Consider the following 18,859-nt stretch of genomic DNA (forward strand, 5'->3'; position numbering starts at 1 on the left):
AATACATTCAATATCCTCTTTATGAGCTGAATTGTCCATGTACAAGTATGCACATTTATTCTCTTAATTAAGACCATTCGATAGTAGAATGATCAGGTTGCACTAGTGGCATGATGCTGTCTTAAAAGGGACATTTTGTCCTCCATGATTTTATGACATTTGCGCGTAGTGTCTAATGTCTAAAGAGAACAAGAAGAAAAAAATAAGTCACTAGTGAGGCAAAACTGTTCGCTTATTGACAACAGAATGTACCTTGGTGTAAAATGTTTAAGAACCACTGAAGTAGAAGTAGTAGAAGCCATCAAAGCATTATTTCATACTTATTACATACAATTTGCTATGACGAGGTATTTTTCTCCCTTTGTAACGGATTTATGTTCATTACGAGATGACATGGCATTCAGAGGATGTAATGGATCCTTTATATGGTTTTAGAGTCGCTTTCGATTAGGTATGGGACTTACATCATAGCCGCTGTTCCGGATGCCTTTCCTGGGTCTTTCCCTCATCACGAGCAAATCCATCTCAGTTCCTCCGGGACCTGGACTGTTCAGACTCTGTCTGCTGCGATATGATGTCTTCCCTACCTGATTGTGCCTGTAGGATACATTGGAAGAATAAAGTAGATGATAGCTGCAGCAAAAAGATAATCCTTTTTTTTTTCTTTTTTTTTTTTAGAGTTTTTGGGGATTATTACTACACACAGATTCTACAGTTTCTGTATTCAAAATTTGGGCAACACAGCCGGTAAACACAGCTTGAGTATATTTGGAACAGCCTAGCGGTGAAGCAGGCCCATTCAGAGCAAATCAATTAAAAGCCATTCATTTGTTTTAGTGTCCCTTGAGCGTGACAGGAGGTTTTATGATCCTAGAAAACATAAATAGGTTGGGGTAGAGTATGATTTAATTGCGGTTATGTGGATTTCACTGAAGGATCGCTCACATTAAAAATGATAGTAAAATGGATTTAATACACTAGTTAATTAGGGTTTACTTTTTTTTGGGGGGGGGGGTCTGTGAGTGTGACACAATATCTGCTTCTTTGTTTCAAAATTTGCAAATTGCAATGTCATCCTTCTGTGCAAAATATCCATTCATGTTTGCGATCTTCCTCACCTCACTTGTGACTTGACAAAGGTGGCATTTCGCTCCTCCTCAAGCTCCGCCTTCTTGTGGCCGTGCCGCTGTCTTTGCGAAAGGGGTTGGCTGCTGTAACTACTGCCGTCCATGGGAGGAATGTCATAATAGCCCTTCTTCTTGGCCTTGATTCTCAGCTTATTCCTGTATTGTTCCATGTCCGACCGCTGCTTGAGGGCTAAATTCACCTATGAGCAGAATAAAACCGGACAAGTTAGATAAATTCATTTTCACTCAGTTCCTGTCATATAGATGAGCACCCCGTGTAAAGAACTCCGTGTAGGCTTAAAGTTTTGCACCAATTAAATCAATAACTGAAGGGGTTGTTGTTAAAATAATTGGACTGGACAGTTGTAATGTTTATCTAAACTTGCTAACAAGAATGTTCAAACAAACTGCCGATGACGATGGGACGTCAATATGTACATTCAAGTCAGGTGAATTCAAAAGTCTAATTTGTCTAGAAGTGAGAAGGTATTAAGTAACAAAAGTAACAAAAAGAAATAATGTTCACAATAAAAACATACCTTTATTGACATAAATGACAAATTAATTTAACTTAATTAACATTAAGTTTACATTTATGTAAATGAATTACCTCTCCGTTAAGCATGGATGAGTCACGGTCAGAAGGAACATGTTGCAAGTAGTTGAGCTGAGCCGTCATGGGCTTTATCGAAATAAGCTGCAGGGAGCCAGAGGAAGTGTCATAAGGATCTGAAGAACAGAAAAGAAATTCATTCACAAGGCAACTACAATAACTGATTAGTATTTTATCAATCACAGAGAACTTCAAAACAGCCAGAAAATTAAATTCCTCTCCCTGCTTGTGATAAACAAGCAATTGAGGCAAAATGGAGTATGCTTGGCGGCAACCAGCAGACATGTTGTTTATTTAGGCTCAACAACTCTGCTGTCTAAAGCAGTACAGTATTTCCTAACCTTCAGTGAGCCAAGGCATCAGCTTACTTTTCAATAGAAAAATCTCAGCACCAAAATGATACAAAAAGCATCTCAGTTCACAAATTGATCATCTGTGTATGTACTCTAGGTCTATTTAGATTTAAGTGGTCGTGGTGCAGGTGTGTTTATTGTATGTCAATGGGCTACTTTTACAGCAGCCACTCGTGAGCATTATTAATGTGCGCAAAAACATCATGTCCATCTCTGTATACAGCTGAATGGTAACATTTCTTCTTTCATAAATAGAGAGGAAATAATTCTCTACTGCAGTGTACCTTTGCATGTAGAGTTCAAACCAGGATGTGATTGTCTCATGACCACATGACCTTGTCAAAGGAAGCATGAATGATTTTGTATTTACAACCCCCCCCTCCCCTCCGCTGCCGTGTGTGCGTATGACGCTCACCGTCTCTCTTGCGCGCCTCCTCCTTTGTCGTTTTCTGCTGCGCTGTGACTTTCGGCGCCGCCAAGCCCCGCACGGAATTCCGCAGCTCTGATTCGCTGCTGATGACGGAACCGTCCTCACTCAACAACTTGCTGCAAGTAACCATAGCAACAGGAGAGGCGGTGAGCTCTCAGAAAAGCCGGGCTCGCAGCCAGGTTATGTCACGCTTTCACATTAACAGTCCCACCTTTGGATACATAGTGAATAATGATGGCAATTGTTTGTTAAAAATAGACTTGAGTAAGACTAAAGTCAGTCTAACTAGGTTTGGATTAGAGTGAAAGGATAGAGCACTGAACTAGTAATTAATGTGAAATCAAGCAGCAAGCTTAGATGCTTATCAATGAATAATATTCTACATGGGCGTGTCTGCTACATTTAAAAGGATAAACATCATTTTGCCAGTAATCAGACAATCACTGGCTCTGTCCGCATCGTGTTAAAGGGCCTTTAAACGCTGCACTGAGGCTGGAATTAGAGGCACGCTGACAGTGACATCAAAGCACTGCAGTCCATCCCTCATTTGTCTGCTAAGAATGATAACAGCGAAGAGAGAGACAGAGGAACAGAGGATGCCCCCCCCCCTGCTCCCGTTGAAGCGCCGCAGCATGGCCTCAACAAAGACGTGCACTGTGTGATAACTACTAGAGACGTAGAGAATACATTTACATTGGCTGCATGAGGGGGAGAAGTTAGGTTAAAGGATGTGTGGAATCGTGACTAATGGGATCAAGGCAATGGTAGAATGAAAAATCTTTCCTTTAGGGAGGAGGAAGCTTAGTGTAGATAACGGTGACTGCATTTGGCATAGGAGAGGAAAGACATTATCTAAGTTTAAATGATTGGTCCAAATTAAGCCTTCTTAATTTCTTTTAGGATATTGCACATTTCTTTCAAATCAAATTAAAATGAGTAATGGCAGAATATCCACCTGAAGAAAATGAAAAAAAAGATCCTCCCCTTGACTGCAGACAAAATTATATATCACTTGCAAAGTAAAGAAGCAATTTAGGATTGAGTGGAGAAGTTGCGAGTTTTTTTTTCAGACGTGGAGGGACATCCGGCAACCGAGAGGATTCAGTGGTGATGCATAATAAGTGACATATTTAGGGTAGGTTTATTACCTCATATTTTATTTTTAGGTTGCCCCAATAACTAAAAACTGGTCGTTAGTTTTATAGTAACTTGCCGTTGCGAATAAGTCATGCTACCAACCATCATAGCGGCTGTGGCTAATGTAAAATAAAATAAAATAAAATTATAATTAATTATAATTATATGTACACAGGCGGCTCGGTGGGGCACTGGGTAGCACGTCCGCCTCACAGTTAGGAGGGTGCAGGTTCGATTCCACCTCCGACCCTCCCTGTGTGGAGTTTGCATGTTCTCCCCGGGCCCGCGTGGGTTTTCTCCGGGCACTCCGGTTTCCTCCCACATCCCAAAAACATGCTTGTTAGGCCGATTGAGCACTCCAAATTGTCCCTAGGTGTGAGTGCGAGTGCGTATGGTTGTTTGTCTCTGTGTGCCCTGCAATCGGCTGGCAACCAGTTCAGGGTGTCCCCCGCCTACTGCCCGATGACGGTTGGGATAGGCTCCAGCACGCCCGCGACCCCCGAGGGGACTAAGCGGTACAGAAAATGGATGGATATATGTACACATGTAACAGGGGTATTATAGTAATTGACATTGATCAGTCCCTGCGTATAAGTCTTAGTAATAGTTCCAGATTCCTTGTGTCCCAGGTCGGCACAGAATAAGCAAGGGAAACGAATGCATGGATGCTCAAATTAGGATTGAAATATGAAGGTAAAGCCAAAGTGTGTCTGACTTGTGATTGACGACAGTGAGTCATCTTGACGTCAAACACACAACCAGCCTCCGCCTTGACTTTTCCGTCACATAGATTTAAGTTTAAGCTTATTATCCAGCTCTGAAATTGAATCCAGGCTTTGAGAGATCCTACCCTTTTTTGTGGTTGCATTAAGCAATCAGTCATGATTTAACAAGACAATTCATTTCCAGAACAGCATTTTTTGCTATCAAATACGTGAAATGATAAATTTGACTTGGCCACAGAATGATCTCTGCTCACGCATGTGTGTTCGTCAACATTATGGCAGTCATTTTGATACAGCTCATTTGTATGGAGGTGAAAATACCTTTTGTGTTTGTGACTGGTAACGTTCCCCTTGTTGACTGTGCCCTCATGTTTCAAGGTCTTCTCCAGTGAGAGTGGCGCATCCCGAATTTTCAGGGACAACATCAAAGTGTCTTGACCAGGTGGTAGGGTCTCCTCGTCGCCTCCCTGCTGCCCCAAATGCTGCTTGGCATAGTCAAACCCTTGAACCGGCTAAGAGGAAAAATAATGAAAAAAAAGTTTACCATTGATAATATCAAACTGTGAATGTATTTTGGATTAAGATAATAGCATCAAATCATTTTGCTCAACTGTTTATTTTGAGAAAATCTGTAACAGCACAAATTAGTGTTATTAGTATTTAGCATGTATATTTACATATATAGGGATGGTTTCTTTTGCTTATGGTATTGTCTCATAGTTACACTACTAAAAAAAATAGGGCTTAAATTTGTAGGTTAATTAATATATGTCTAGTTTATTGGGTTTAGGGGATGAAATTAATTATTTAATGTAATTAAAATATTCCAAAAGTAGATCATCTATTAAAGGCATTCAGACGAATGCCATGAACTCTGGTTGCCAAAAATAGCTGTAAATAAATATTACTTGTATTTCTAGAGAAATTAGGGGGAAAATCAACTCTGTTTACCCCGCTGCGGTCCCTTCAACTGAAGAATATAAATTGATTTAACTGCAGCCCTTTTCATCTTCTTCCAACTTGGTGTCTAATAAACACTCACAGAAGGTGGTGATGAGATTGGCAAGTTTTCATAAAAATATAATGATGGATTTAAACATTCAAATACGCTAGGGGAAACAGAGGAGGAATGCTTTACTGTTTGTATAGAGGTAGAACGCAATGTCATGCGCACACACACACACACACACACACACACACACACACACACACACACATGCAGAATGAAATTCATACTGCTTCAAATGCATCCATTGGGTGTTGCAAAATCAAAGTGACACTCCACTGAACAAGCTCTCTCTAGTATGTATTGGTGCACACCCTCATATGGTCTATAGAAGTCACTGAATGTTTATCCATGTCTAATATTCAGTTTGACATGAATTACTAGTGCAGTAACATATGCACTGATCCCAACGCCTGTCAGAATAAAACAATCACCATTTTTACTGGGAGGGAAATCACTTTGTGGGTGTTTTTACATGCATAGATCGCAGAGGGATCGATTGTGTACTGTAATAACTGTGGATTACAGATGGTAGCGTAAGATTTTTATTAGTACCAATAAAGCAGCGGAATGTGCTGAGGGTGTCACTTTTTGTTTTCATTCATCGACGCTGATCCATTCAGGGGAAGAGAAGCTTGACTCAGCAAAAATAACGGTTCGCACAAGGTGCTCAGTGGAGTTTGAGCGGGCGATATCGACGCCCTGCCTCTTTGCAATCTTGTAAATTCACACACTTGTGCTTCATAAACACTGTGTAAAAGCTGTCTGGATCTGCCAAGCAACATCTGGACATTGCTTGAAGCCAATTGTCTTTCATCCAAGAGAATCCCATTGTAAAAAGCCTTATAGCTCCAGTGGGCTGCTGGTGTGTTAGTTTTCAGCAGCACGCCACAATACACAGCAGTGGAGCTCGTTCCCCATATATGGCACCATGCAAAGGCACAAATTGTTGTACCTGGTGATAGTAGTTGACGTCCCTCCGGTAGGCCATCTGAAAGGGAGGTAAATTGTTTTAACGGAACATTGTGGTAGCTACAGACATCTCATTTTAATCAAGGAAGAATAAATGAAAGGTGGATGATTGATTGGATGGAAGAATGGATGGTGGGATGAATGAAAGCCATGTAAATCTAGAGATCAATCATACTTTGATGTTGTAACGATCCCGTTTTTATTTATCATCTCAATTTATCAAGTTCCTTGATGTCATTGAGCAATTTATTCCATCCATCCATTTTCTATTTCATTTAGGGAGCTGAAGTGTACCTCAACTGACTTTGCATGAAAGGCTGACAAGTTGCCAGTCAACCATAGGACACATACACAATAGATATAAACTACACATGCAAATGAACCCAGGCTCCACAAAGTCACACAAATGAACTATACATCAGTGACTTCATTCCTGGTATGAACTAATTCCATTAAATAATACGAAGAGAGTGTTGTAAAATACACAAGCACCAAAAATGCCACTCATACAACAACTAATAGCAATTAGTTATATCTATGATGTTGCCATTCAACATTTGGAATCACAACCGAATTGGTTGCAGATGGTCAGTAAACACTGAAAACTAGTTACAAAACGATGCCACTGAATTGTTAATGGGTTTTTGGCCATGTGGTTTGGTGTGCAGCCGGCTCAAGAAAGAAATAACTAATGCATGACGCATGGAAAGGATCCAATTCAACATATGGATTCATCTTCACTTGCCTTTGCTCGTGGATTGAGGTTTCCGATTGCATCCGCTTTGTAGTCCTTTTTGTTTCTTCTGCACAGCACCGCTGTGATTACGAGGATGATGAGTGTCACAACAGCAATGGGCGCCAACACTGCAGCGATGATCCAAAGGTTATTTGGAGGGTTCTTGACAACAGCTGAGGAATGTAAAATATCATCATTGCCATCATCATTATCACCAATCGTGTTTTTGGAGAGTTTTGAAATGATTGGCACAGCGTTATATTAATGTCAAATGGTGAATCGCATGGTTTGTGTGTTCTCTGCAACTTTTTTACAAGACACACGGCAGCATGACAGAAATCTTGAGATCCAAAAGGCTCTATGTTGAGGGCTTGGATATGGTGCCAGCTGATATTTTGTATAAATAGTGTCAGCGTCATTTAGATAAAAGTAGTACTATGTGGCACCCTAGTGCTAAGAAACCACTGAAGTTTAGGAGCTTAACTGAGACAAAACAAGTCCTCTGCTGTCTTCTTTTGGCATCTATAGGCAATTATTACCCTTTTTATGGTGTCACAGATATTCGCTTTTCACAGCAGGGATTAGTGAAATGTGGGGTTTCATAATTCTGAACCTAACTAATTATGTTATTCTTGAATGCATAAAAAAAAAAAACATTGACTATCCTACTAAAGTATGCAGATGTGGCCATTATACCTATGCTAAAACTCTCCACATTTAGCTCAACCTAATGTCATTATGGGCAACATGCTACTGTATGAGAGAACGCTATCAACTGTTTACTGCCTTGACCGTCTCCCTTGTTCTGTTCACCAGGCACGAGCAGCTCTGCAGCCTGAGCAAACAATGTCCTGCAGGCAGCCTTTCTGAGAGATTATAAAACACAAAGCTTCCAAAAGCTCTGCTTTCTGAACCTGCTATGTGGTTTGAGGTTGTCAAGCGCTTAAAGGATGCTGTTGCTTACGTTCTGCTTGCAGCTGAACAAAGTAGCCCAGGGTGAGCGCCATGGTCTGAGAATCCACCGTGTTGAGGACCTTGGCAGCTGACGCACCCGCTAAAGGAATGCCATTGTGCTGAACATAGTAGGTCATCTCTGCTGGATTCTTCAATCCGGGCACTCTTCTGAGACTCACCATCTGACCAGACCAAACAGAAGACCATTGAGACAATATCATGTGCTAGTGTCTTCTCATTTAGGCAAAGAAATACACAACAATCAATGCTTGTTTTGATAAGCATTGTCACAGGCAAGCTAAAGCCTATCCAGCTAATCCCAAACTCTTGGTCCTGTCTTGATCTTGATGAGTTCTGGTCTTGGGCAAGCCAGGGTTTCAAATAGTGCTGCAGTCTTCAGTATAACAAACCAAAGAGCAAACAGCAGTGCTGTAAGTCATTCGTTTACTATCAAGCACTACTCTGGCTGACCATGCTCCAGAAATGGAAACATGTCAACAGCTAGGAGAACCATCCCAAGCTGAGTGGTTGCCATGCATTGGAGAGGAAACACAGCAGGTGTCAATGAACCTAACATGAGATTTTGAAACAACATCCAAATCTGACCTATCATGCTGTGAGCCAAACATTCTCACTGCGTGCTATAAATTCATCTGAGGCACTCAGTAGCATCTATTATACATTCTTTCTTCCAGAGCAACTGAGAGCTGGTAATCCCCGTGGACGGCCATCTCTATCATACCTGGACAGTGTAGCTGCCGACAGCGGTAGCTCGTTTGAAGCGAGTGCCCTGCTGGCCTGCCAGCACAAACAACTCGGCAAGCCTCTGCTCCATCAGACTGGCAAAGCTTTGGTACAGTTCGGCCAGGCTGGCGTTATCCACATCCTGGATTACTGTGAAGGGGGACGACACATGAGAGAGCCCCAGCGGGTTGTTAAAAATCTGACACAGAGGCGAAATTAGATGCGTGTAGAGAATATGTTTGCAAAAGTTGGGTATTGAAATGATTTTGATTTGAACTATAATCAGGACCTGAGCCTCGCTAACTATTAGCAATACTTTTACTCGCTGATAATCGCCTTTTGTAATTTTAGGTTGTTGCAATTTATTCAGGGTCACAAGACCATAGTTCTCACATTATCTTGTTGAGTCAGGGATATAATTGTATAATTTAGGATTTTTCATAATAGTTATTTTAATATTTCCTTTTGGCTTTTATATTTGATCTTCAGTTAGTTTGCAACAAGTGAGGCTGGCTTCCACACACAACTGTAAAGGGCAAAAAAAAAAAACTTTATTAATGAATTCATGCTCTTACCTGTGATAACCCAAAAGTCTCGGGTGGCAATAGAGGTGTTTAGGTTGTGATATTCCAATGCTGAAAACATAAATAAAAAATCATTGTTTTTAAGTCAACTGAATGAAATCCAAAGAAGAATCTGTTTGATTTTATTGTTTTGTGTAAAGAATGTGTAAATTATTGTTTTCCCAAATAATAAACTTTACCAATAAATCTGGCTGAAGAAAATTTCAAACAGCGTGTCAATAAATTGCTCTGTTGTTTCTTTCACCATTCAGTTGTTTTTGGAAGCCATGCAGGGACAAATGCAATGACTTGTTATTGAAGATCAATCACATTGTTCTCACATCAACATTTGTTCTACAAGCGATGTTCCGTGTGATCTGAAGTTTCAATCGTTGTAATCTGGTTATGGGGTGTAAAATATCTGATTTAGTGTGATACAAATCTGAGCTGCATATCAGACAAACACAGAAGCAGGGGGAGCGCTCAGCTGCCTAAGCTCCGATCCATGCTGTGTTCTTTTTACATCTATTTCCTGCTTGATTAAGTTCCCTGTGCTTTGGGCTGCTGCAGTGTTTGAAGGGAAACTGCATTGCCGGCCTGTGAGAGCAGACTCTTGTACACGACAGCAGTTAAGCAACAGCAGATCCAGCAAATGCACCTTTTAAAGCATACAGATGCCTCCTATTAAAAAATTCCATCTAATTGAGATTGCTGCAGCACAAAATTTCATCACAACACTCGCAGAATCGCATCAATAGGAGGTTAATTATAGGTCAAAGCAATGTCAGCAGATGCTTTTGTTTCAGATTTAGTAATGCGAGGTAGGCAGTTTGTACCTTCTCAGGGCCATTAATTATTGGCTCCTGTCAGTTTATTTTAATGGGAGGCTGGTCTTGTAAGCCCCCAAATACCAGCTTCGGGATGTTGCAGGAGGAGCTTTGAAATTTGAGCCTGGATGATACTAATTCCACTACAATATTCCTGCATAAAATACATAGCAACACACCTTATTATCATTTTTGTAAACGAAAGGCAACGAGTGGCAGAACACGAATGACTAACGCTGACCCTACCTGAAAACGATGACTAAACCTGTTGTGTTTGGAGTTGCGCCACTTGACTTATTGCCACCCAGAAGTATGTGTGACGAATCTTGTACAAGGTGGTGGATCTATTGTTTTGACTCAAAATAGACTTTTCGCCTGCGATGTAAAGTGAAGTGTGAGTAAAGCGGCTGAGAGCAGCATCAAGCCCACACGAGGCACGACAGAACCAGTGGTGCATTCGGTGTTGTAAACAGGCACGGCGGGACATTGCTATGTGTTTTCATGCAGTCCAAGCCAAGTCCAAAAGCAGTGGGAGAATCCCCTGCTGTTAATTATTTCCGGTACAAATTGACTGGAGGAGAGAGTCATACATTCTGTGAGCAGCAGTGACATCACTGAAGAACAAGATGGAAAAACAAACATCCCCTCATTTGCAGTTTTGCCTCATTGTGATCATTTTGATGCTTTTCTTACACTTTCCATCTCGGCACTAAAGCTGTTTGGAGGCAACTTTACTCCCTAGTGTCATTTTAATGAAAGCTTAATTCAATGCTCATAAACAGCAGCCAGCTACATAGTCACGCTCGGCGTAAACAAAACTGTCAAATGTCAATAAATGAGTCACAGTAATGCTTGTAGCATAGTGGAAATTCAATTTAAAATTTGCATTAAAGGCGTCTTCTTCCATTCAAATGTCTTCTCTAAACGTATTAAAAACGTAACCATGATTTCTAGCGAGAAGATCCTGATTCGTAAATCATTTGAGACTAGTTACGAGGAACGAGATCAAAGCATTTCAGCAAAATCATTGCTGAGGTTGCCGATGAGCCTGGGATTGTTTTGTTGGTTGACACAATTTGACTTGCGGCAGTCATAACCACAAAATCTTGGCTTTTTTTTTGGCACATTATTCTAAATCGACGTCCCTGTAGCTGCATAGAGCAGTTTGCGGTAAATTTCAATATCCTCTGTATGAAATAAATGCAAAACCATACAACTTGTGCGCTTTTTTTACAGCCTTTCAGTGTATCCCCCTCAGGCGATGCCATTTGTGTGACACCAACCGACTCTATTGCAACTCAAAGAAGTAAGAGCATGTCAGCCCAGCTTTGCAAGTATGAATTTTATAGATGATCTCATTGTTATTACGAACTGAACTAAATGACTTCCTCTCTGGGCTTGAAAATATTGTTTCAAATTGCTTCTTATTAGACAGAAGAATGTTGTGTTTGACTCAAAGCAGTTGAAGCTGCATATGGAATGAGAACAGACGGCAAACTGGGTCTCTACGGGAATGCAGTTTAGGCTCATGCTGATTCCCAGTCATCATTGCTGTGTTTCTCCTTTAACTACAGCTAAAACATAAATGGAGAATTTGGCTTGCAAATGAGGCTGAGATGAAACATGTACAGTTAATTCTTTTTTTTTTTTAGCTATCGTAACTCTGCAAGGTTGAATCACGGGAGGGTATATCACCTCGTATTAAACAACTGTCCACACAAGAAATGAACAACCAGCATGCTTTGTTACACACAGGTTAAAAGGTCATTGTAGACATCAATTTGAAGAATGAGACGTTAAATTGGATTTGATGTACTTCACGGGCCAAGTTGTGACTTACGTTCAGCAACAATAAGTGGGGGGTAGAAGAGGAAGTAGCCCACCAACTCAGAGGACAGCTGACCAAGGAGGTTTGAAGCAGTGGTGCCATTAAGGAAGACAGTCCCATTTTTCACACTGTAAACCAATGACACAGGAGAAGAGCTTGCAGCCTGGGAAACAGTCAGCATCTAGGCACAGGCAAATTAAGAAAAGAGGAGAGAGAAAATTACATTGGAGGAAAAGTATCAAAAAGCAAGAAAGCATTTTTTTTGGGGGGGGGGATAAATATATATTCCGTGGATTTTGTTTCTCACATCGCAAATGGAAAGGCTTATCGTTTCATCACCTGCACAGACAGTTTGCTGTTGACACTGAGCACTTTGGCATGTGCTTCAGAAAAAACCTTCTGCAGCCTCTCTTCCATCATTTGGGAAAACTGGCAGGAGCGTGGATCATCAGCAGCTCCCACAAACTGCAGAACTGAAGAAAAGGAGAAGCCATTTGCATTATTTTTTTAATTGAACACTATGTGACTCTGCACTGTCCTTTTATCCAACAAACTCTGACATATTTATTGTTATTCACATTGAATAATTAAATTCTGGTGGAGACTCAGACACAAAAATGAAAAAGGTTTTAAGCTGATCATATTTTCTTCTTTCATCCTGACCTGTTTTAAGCTGGAAGCCAGAAGCCGGGCTGGTTCTCCACATTGCAACAGGAATGGGAAGTGCTGTAACCATGGGGAGGTACTGGCGCAGGTCTGCAATCAGCTTATCACGACCATATGCATCCAAGCCCGAAAGCACCATGGAGGGGACGTAAACCATGTCTCTCCCAGTCACATGATAAGCCACCGTCATGTTAGGTGAACCAAATACAGTCTCCACCTAAAAACAATATGATATAATATGTGTGGCTTCATGGAATAAATTGTTAAAATTCAAATTTCTCCTCCAGCTAGAAATAATTGTTCAAGATACATACATTAAAATTGACCTGGTTGATCATTTTCATTTAATGGTTCAGAACTTGTTTGCCAATATCAGCATCAGATCTGCATGATTGCTGACCTCCCAACCTTAATTAAACACACAGGCAGCAGCTTGGATCCCATCAGATGAGAGCGCAGCGCTACTAAAAGAAGCCCACGGATCCCGTGGTGAAATGGGCGATGGGAGAGCAGTGAGGCAAGACACTTTGTGAGCTTCAAGGAGACATGGCCGAGCACTGACCTTCAGGTAGTAAGCTTTAAATGACACTATAAGAGATTTATTCAGCTATATGTTTGTTATTGTTGCTGTGGTATAGAAGTGGACTATTTTATAAAAGGTGTTATAATTACCTAATTTAGTGAAATGGGGGGGGAAAGCTCTCAGTGTGATGTAGTGCACGTACAATACTGAAAATATCAACCATATTTTTCAATTCCCCAATCAGAATACTTGTCAGCTTGATGATTGCTGCAGTCCTCATTTAGACACTGCACCTCTCCACCCTGTGCCTTCTGGGATGCACTCAACCTCATTTCTATATCAGTCCTCTCATGGCAAGCACGAGGGTCCTTGGTCTAAGTGTTCAATTTACTTTGAGTTAATTAGCTTTCAAATGTGTGTCAAGGGAAACAACAGAAAGTGTTGACAAATGCTGAGAAGTCCTTAGGAGAGGAGAGTTCACAGGCAGTTCATGGAAAGATGGATGACGAGGAGGGTTAGGCATCAAGACTCGATTTGAACCGGAAAGGTTTGCTTTATAGAATTCCCGTGCCCCACATTGCCTGAATGGGAAGATCGTTTTCTTCAATAGGAACAGTTTTAGAGTTCACAGTACCTGCCTCTAATCAGGACTGGGATACTAAATTATTCTGTTCTGTTAATCTATGATAACAATGCAATGCATTGCAAATAATAATCTAAGAATGACAGCTAACATTGTGTCCTCCATTAACAGAGTTACCACTAACATGTATACTTTTATTTTTTAGTTTACTCCACACACTGACAGCATTTATAGCAGTAAGTAATAATCTTACCTGTGCTTGGGCTGAGCTATCATTCAGAGCTTTCCGGAGGCCTTGACTGAGTCCCCGGCGCAGATTCTGCCTTTGGATGCTGTCCAGTCTGTTCCTCCTTACATAGATTGACACAACTGTGACACAGGAATGTAGAGATGAATAAAACAAACTAAGACGTGAACTGTAACACACAAATCAACAGGGATCATATTTACCTGTTTTCACCCACATTCTTTCCGTAATATTGCACTGCTGAGGCGGAGCTTCAGTGGTGGTGGTAAAAGGGGAGATGAAGACAGTAGCGCCTTCTCTCGGGGGGCTCGTCCTCAGGATGGGCGGTATGAATATTCTCCTGGTGAATGGTGCCCTGATGGTTGTGGTGCTTGTTGTTTTCCAGGAGATGGTCATAGGAAGCACTGAGGTTTTAGGGGTTGACTGTATTGTGGTGGTAACTCTTTGCCAAGGCGTTGAACTGTGGGGCATTGTTGCAGTGGTGCTTGCAGCCAAGCTTGTGGTGCTGAACTGCACGGATGTTGTGTTGGTGTCCTGTTGAGCAGTCAGAGGTGATACCTGAGATGTCCTCTCAGTAAGCCCAGGAGGACTCATTCCGGTAGAATTAGAAGGCGCAGCCACTCGAGATGTCCCAGCGGTTAACTTGTCCCTCTCCGCCACTGTAAGAAGAAAAACATTTATATGAGGGATTATCCGTTTGGGATGTGCTGTGGAGGATGTCAGAGTAATTATGATGAAATTACTATATTTGTTAATCTAAATCTAATTACAACCAAAATGTCCTACAATTTAGCTTTTGTTGATTACTTTCTACACATGGATACATAAAAAACTTCTCAGTTATCTCAAGACGAGCTCATTCTCATGCAGGGACAATCCACAATTAATGAAAAGAATCACTGCTGACTCTTCTGACAATAATACAATTTTACAAATGCATGTGCAAAATTGTCGACCGTCCAAAGTTAGATGTTCTCATGATGGTCCATCTGCTGCTAAATTTGAACACGACAAATACACGCCAGAAGTTGTGTTTTTTCATCCAAAGGCTTTTCTTTAAAAAAAATGGATCACCTCTTGTGGTGCTCCACTTCCCATGTGCTGCCATTACTTTTGTGCCAAAGCTGAAAATAGCTCTTAATAGCTCAGTGCTTCAGTATGCTGCCCATCATTGGCCGTGCCAGCGCTATTAGGGGTTTTGTACTTATCTGAAGAACAAGCACATTAGGTTCGGTTTGTGCTACTTTTCCATAACTCTTCGTTGGAATGCCCATCATAGTGGTCCATTGATTACTCGACAGAAAATTGGGTTCCTTCCTTCATGATTCAATATAGGGACTTGTGTAGCTCAGCTTCAAAGACCGTCTATCATTTTTGAGAAAAAGACTACTATACATTTGTCTTCCTCCTGGCTTCTACTCCCTTCACATTAATGACTTTATTACTCAGCCTGTGGAATTAATCTGACATTATATTCAAGTCTTGGTGGATTCGTGTTTCAGAGACTCAAAGTGAGATATCAGGTAAGCTTTAGATAACATAGATTTGAGCAGCCATCCTAATATTTCACCCAAATTTCCATCAAATAAAATGATGCTCGGGACTTAAGTCCAAATTTGTCAAAATCACATTTGGATGTCTCTTAAGACACCAAAGGGATCAGACCACTGCGCAGTTTTTAATCGTTAAGGCAACTTGCGAATTGTATGTTAACATGTTTGTATCCACAACAATCAGTTCTTTTAATTTAACACTGTCCATACATTGAATGATGTGTCTCCATTTACTACTTAGTCATCACCAGGCGATGAATCAATTAGCCGTATTTATAATTTATTACCTCTTTTATTGCTGGGGTAAAGAGACAGTGCAGTACAGTTGTGATTTGTGGTACCTGAATATAAATTGGTGGATTAACGGCATCATAGGGCAGCCAATTGGAATACACATTGCAAGTAAGAGCCAATAACTTTGGGAATGTCACGGTAGGGCAGGAAGGTGACCTAGTGGTTTGCACTTTTTTCACGTATTTCTGTTTAAGTTCAAGATTTGAATGTCAGCAGTTCTGTGTGACGTTTGGATGTTCTCCCTGTGCTTGTAAAAGTTTTCTCTGGCTTCCTTCTATAGTTCCACAATGTTGATTGAACATGGCTGAATAGTTGTTTGTCAATATGTGTCATTTGCTAATGACCCATCAAGGATGTAACCTGCTTTAGTCAGCTGGAATAGGCCACAGCTCACCCGCAGCACTAATGAGGACAACTGGTATAGAAAATGGATGGCTGTAACTGTTTAACTCAGAGCTTGGAACTCTTCTATGACCTTGAGAAGAGAAATACACTGTGAGGCAGGTGGAGACAACAAAGACCGTATGAGACAGCGATGATGAAGTGTGTTCTACCATTCAAAACGGACATACTTCATCAACATGGAAAAAGCAAAAAGTTATATCGTAGGTAAACAGTCTTACATGAACGACCTGGGGATGACGAAGACGGCGCCTCTGAGTCTTGGCTGGAACCGTGTGAAGGCCATTGGGTGATGTTGATATCAGTGGAGAGTGTCGGGGAGGTTCTGTGACCAAGGCTCTCTGGGTGTTTGACAGTTTCCGCCATGACAGTTAAGACAGACGAAAAGGCAGGAAGGCCCAATAGGCCTTGCCCCTCAGATTTGGAGCCAGCCTCTGAATGGGGGGCCGATGGGTGAGCAGGAGCAGCTGGGACTGCGGGGTCGCTCGGTAAAGACGAGGAGCCAGAGGCATCATAGCTGTTCTTTTCTGTTAGTGGAATACAAAGGCAATTCTAGGTCAATAGGCGTTTCTAAATTGGTGTTCTTGTCCATTCTTACGTCATTGTGATCTTGTGAAATGTCATCAGTCGGTTGGTAAGTTGGTAAATTACAAGCCTTCAACGCTTTGGCAAAAAATCTAAAAAATATATCTGCAGACACGGTAAACTATTTGACAGAAAATCAAATCTGACTATGATGGACTATTTTTTAGTACGGTCTGCTTGTTTGCAAACACTGAAAAAAAGGCCGTTAGCATTACAGTAGTCTTCAGAAACCTACAGGAGGCAAATGGCCGGTTTGGCTTCATAACTATTTAAGTGCTGTTCCCGTTCTCAGCTCTTTTTCACATCCAATCATCCATCAGTTGGTTTCCTGTTACTATCTTCCATCCCCTCAGCATGTTGAAGTACATCCAGATAGCTCTCCTTCACAGCACATTATGGGATTTCAAGGGGAACTTTGAATATTAAGTGAAATATGCGGAGAGTTGTCGAGTACAGTCATTTGGGTTCATGTAACTATAAAATTACTTGCACACCGTTTCGAAAGACATGAGGTTTCTATGTACTGATTTTTTTTACGTAAGAATTGATCAAGATTGATAAAGTGACAATTCGCTGACTCAGCGTACATTTAAATGACAGCATTATCGCTGTATTGTTCTGTTATTTAAGGGTAGAAATCAAATACATGGATTAGTATGGAGCTTTTCGGTACCAAAAAATGTGTGAGCTGCTTCAATGCTGCCATAAGGTTACGTAGAAAATAGACGTTCCAGCACGCGTCTTACTCTGCTAACACAGATTTACATGCCAATCCTCGCTGAGGGGTTGGCTACCGCCAGTTAGCCACCTGCTAAGATGGAATGGTGCATATGGGAGGATTTTTCAACAACAAGCCAGAGAGGGCGAGGTGATCAGATAAATGGAGTTTTGGCTCGCAGGAGGGAAATGAAAAAGTGGAGCTGACAACGTCGGGAAAGTAAGTGTAGTTAAAAAAACAGCTGAGGGATTGAAGGTGAAGTCGTTAACAACGGAAATGAACAAGAAAGTCTGCAGGTCATTTTTCTAAGGAAAGCAAAAAAGTGATCATCCAATTTACTGGAAGTTTTATAAATGTGTTACTACTGTGGGTTAAAGCAATGGTCCCCGACCTTTTCTGTGCCACGGATGGGCTGGTGTGGCACTTTTCACTTAAGCTTTTTCCCTAATGAAGTGGCCTGTGATTAGGTACACCTCATGGACACTACAATAGGTACACTACACGAGGTAAAAATAAAAAAGAATAAATAAATAAAGTGTAACGAATGATTCGGTGAACGATTCTTTTGAGTGAACTTATTCTAAAGATTCAGTTCACTTGATAAGTGGAATGCACATCACGAGTACAAAAGAGTGCAGACGGCCGAACGTTGCCAGGTCGAAATAGCCTACTGGTTAATGACATGGGCTCTTGCTTGGTAAGAACTTGGTTCAATCCTGGGTCTGAGGATGTACCTTAATCTGCTTTTATTGTGTAATTAACCCTTTATTTATTTATTCTTTTTTTTTATCCCATGGTCAAACCTTAAATGAAAGTGAAAAGTGCCACACCCGCCTTCACCCCCACTTTCTGATTGGCTGTTTCATCTGTGACGTCACTTTGACGCTCCATTAGGTACGCCGCCATTTTCAAGTGTATCTAATAACAGGCAACTTTATTAGAGAAATATCATGGTCAAAGGTCACAGGTGTCAAGCTTAAGTCCCTGGGGCCGCGTTCCAACATGGTTTCCAAGTGACCCTCGTTAAGCGCACCTGCGTGAAAAGTTTTAGCTCCTGCAGAACGTGAAAGTGACCAAAAACTTTTCACGCAGGTGCACTTAACGAGGGAATCACACGGACACTCCATTAGGTACACCGCCATTTTCAAGTGTACCTAATAACAGGCCACTTTATTAGGGAAATATCATGGTCAAAGGTCTCAGGTGTCAAGCTCTCGTCTAAAATGGCGGTGTACCTAATGGAGTGTCCGAGCGAGTCCCTCGTTAAGTGCAC

General features: G+C 41.2%; 1 protein-coding gene across 1 annotated transcript in view; it reads right to left on the reverse strand.

The window, feature by feature from the left end:
* Positions 1-18,859, reverse strand: part of kiaa1549lb (KIAA1549-like b) — a 36,810-nt gene that overhangs the window by 4,473 nt on the left and 13,478 nt on the right. Inside the window, exons 2-17 of the mRNA XM_061277093.1 lie at positions 16,505-16,810; positions 14,238-14,693; positions 14,041-14,156; positions 12,679-12,898; positions 12,355-12,488; positions 12,028-12,196; positions 9,373-9,432; positions 8,796-8,947; positions 8,064-8,235; positions 7,109-7,272; positions 6,347-6,382; positions 4,707-4,897; positions 2,509-2,639; positions 1,738-1,856; positions 1,119-1,327; positions 465-597 (exon numbers count right to left, since the gene is read on the reverse strand). Coding sequence (XP_061133077.1) covers positions 465-597; positions 1,119-1,327; positions 1,738-1,856; positions 2,509-2,639; positions 4,707-4,897; positions 6,347-6,382; positions 7,109-7,272; positions 8,064-8,235; positions 8,796-8,947; positions 9,373-9,432; positions 12,028-12,196; positions 12,355-12,488; positions 12,679-12,898; positions 14,041-14,156; positions 14,238-14,693; positions 16,505-16,810 — 2,768 coding nt within the window. The remainder of the gene's footprint in view (positions 1-464; positions 598-1,118; positions 1,328-1,737; positions 1,857-2,508; positions 2,640-4,706; positions 4,898-6,346; positions 6,383-7,108; positions 7,273-8,063; positions 8,236-8,795; positions 8,948-9,372; positions 9,433-12,027; positions 12,197-12,354; positions 12,489-12,678; positions 12,899-14,040; positions 14,157-14,237; positions 14,694-16,504; positions 16,811-18,859) is intronic.

Source organism: Syngnathus typhle, linkage group LG4 (genome assembly GCF_033458585.1).
Source record: "Syngnathus typhle isolate RoL2023-S1 ecotype Sweden linkage group LG4, RoL_Styp_1.0, whole genome shotgun sequence".
NCBI lineage: Eukaryota > Metazoa > Chordata > Actinopteri > Syngnathiformes > Syngnathidae > Syngnathus > Syngnathus typhle.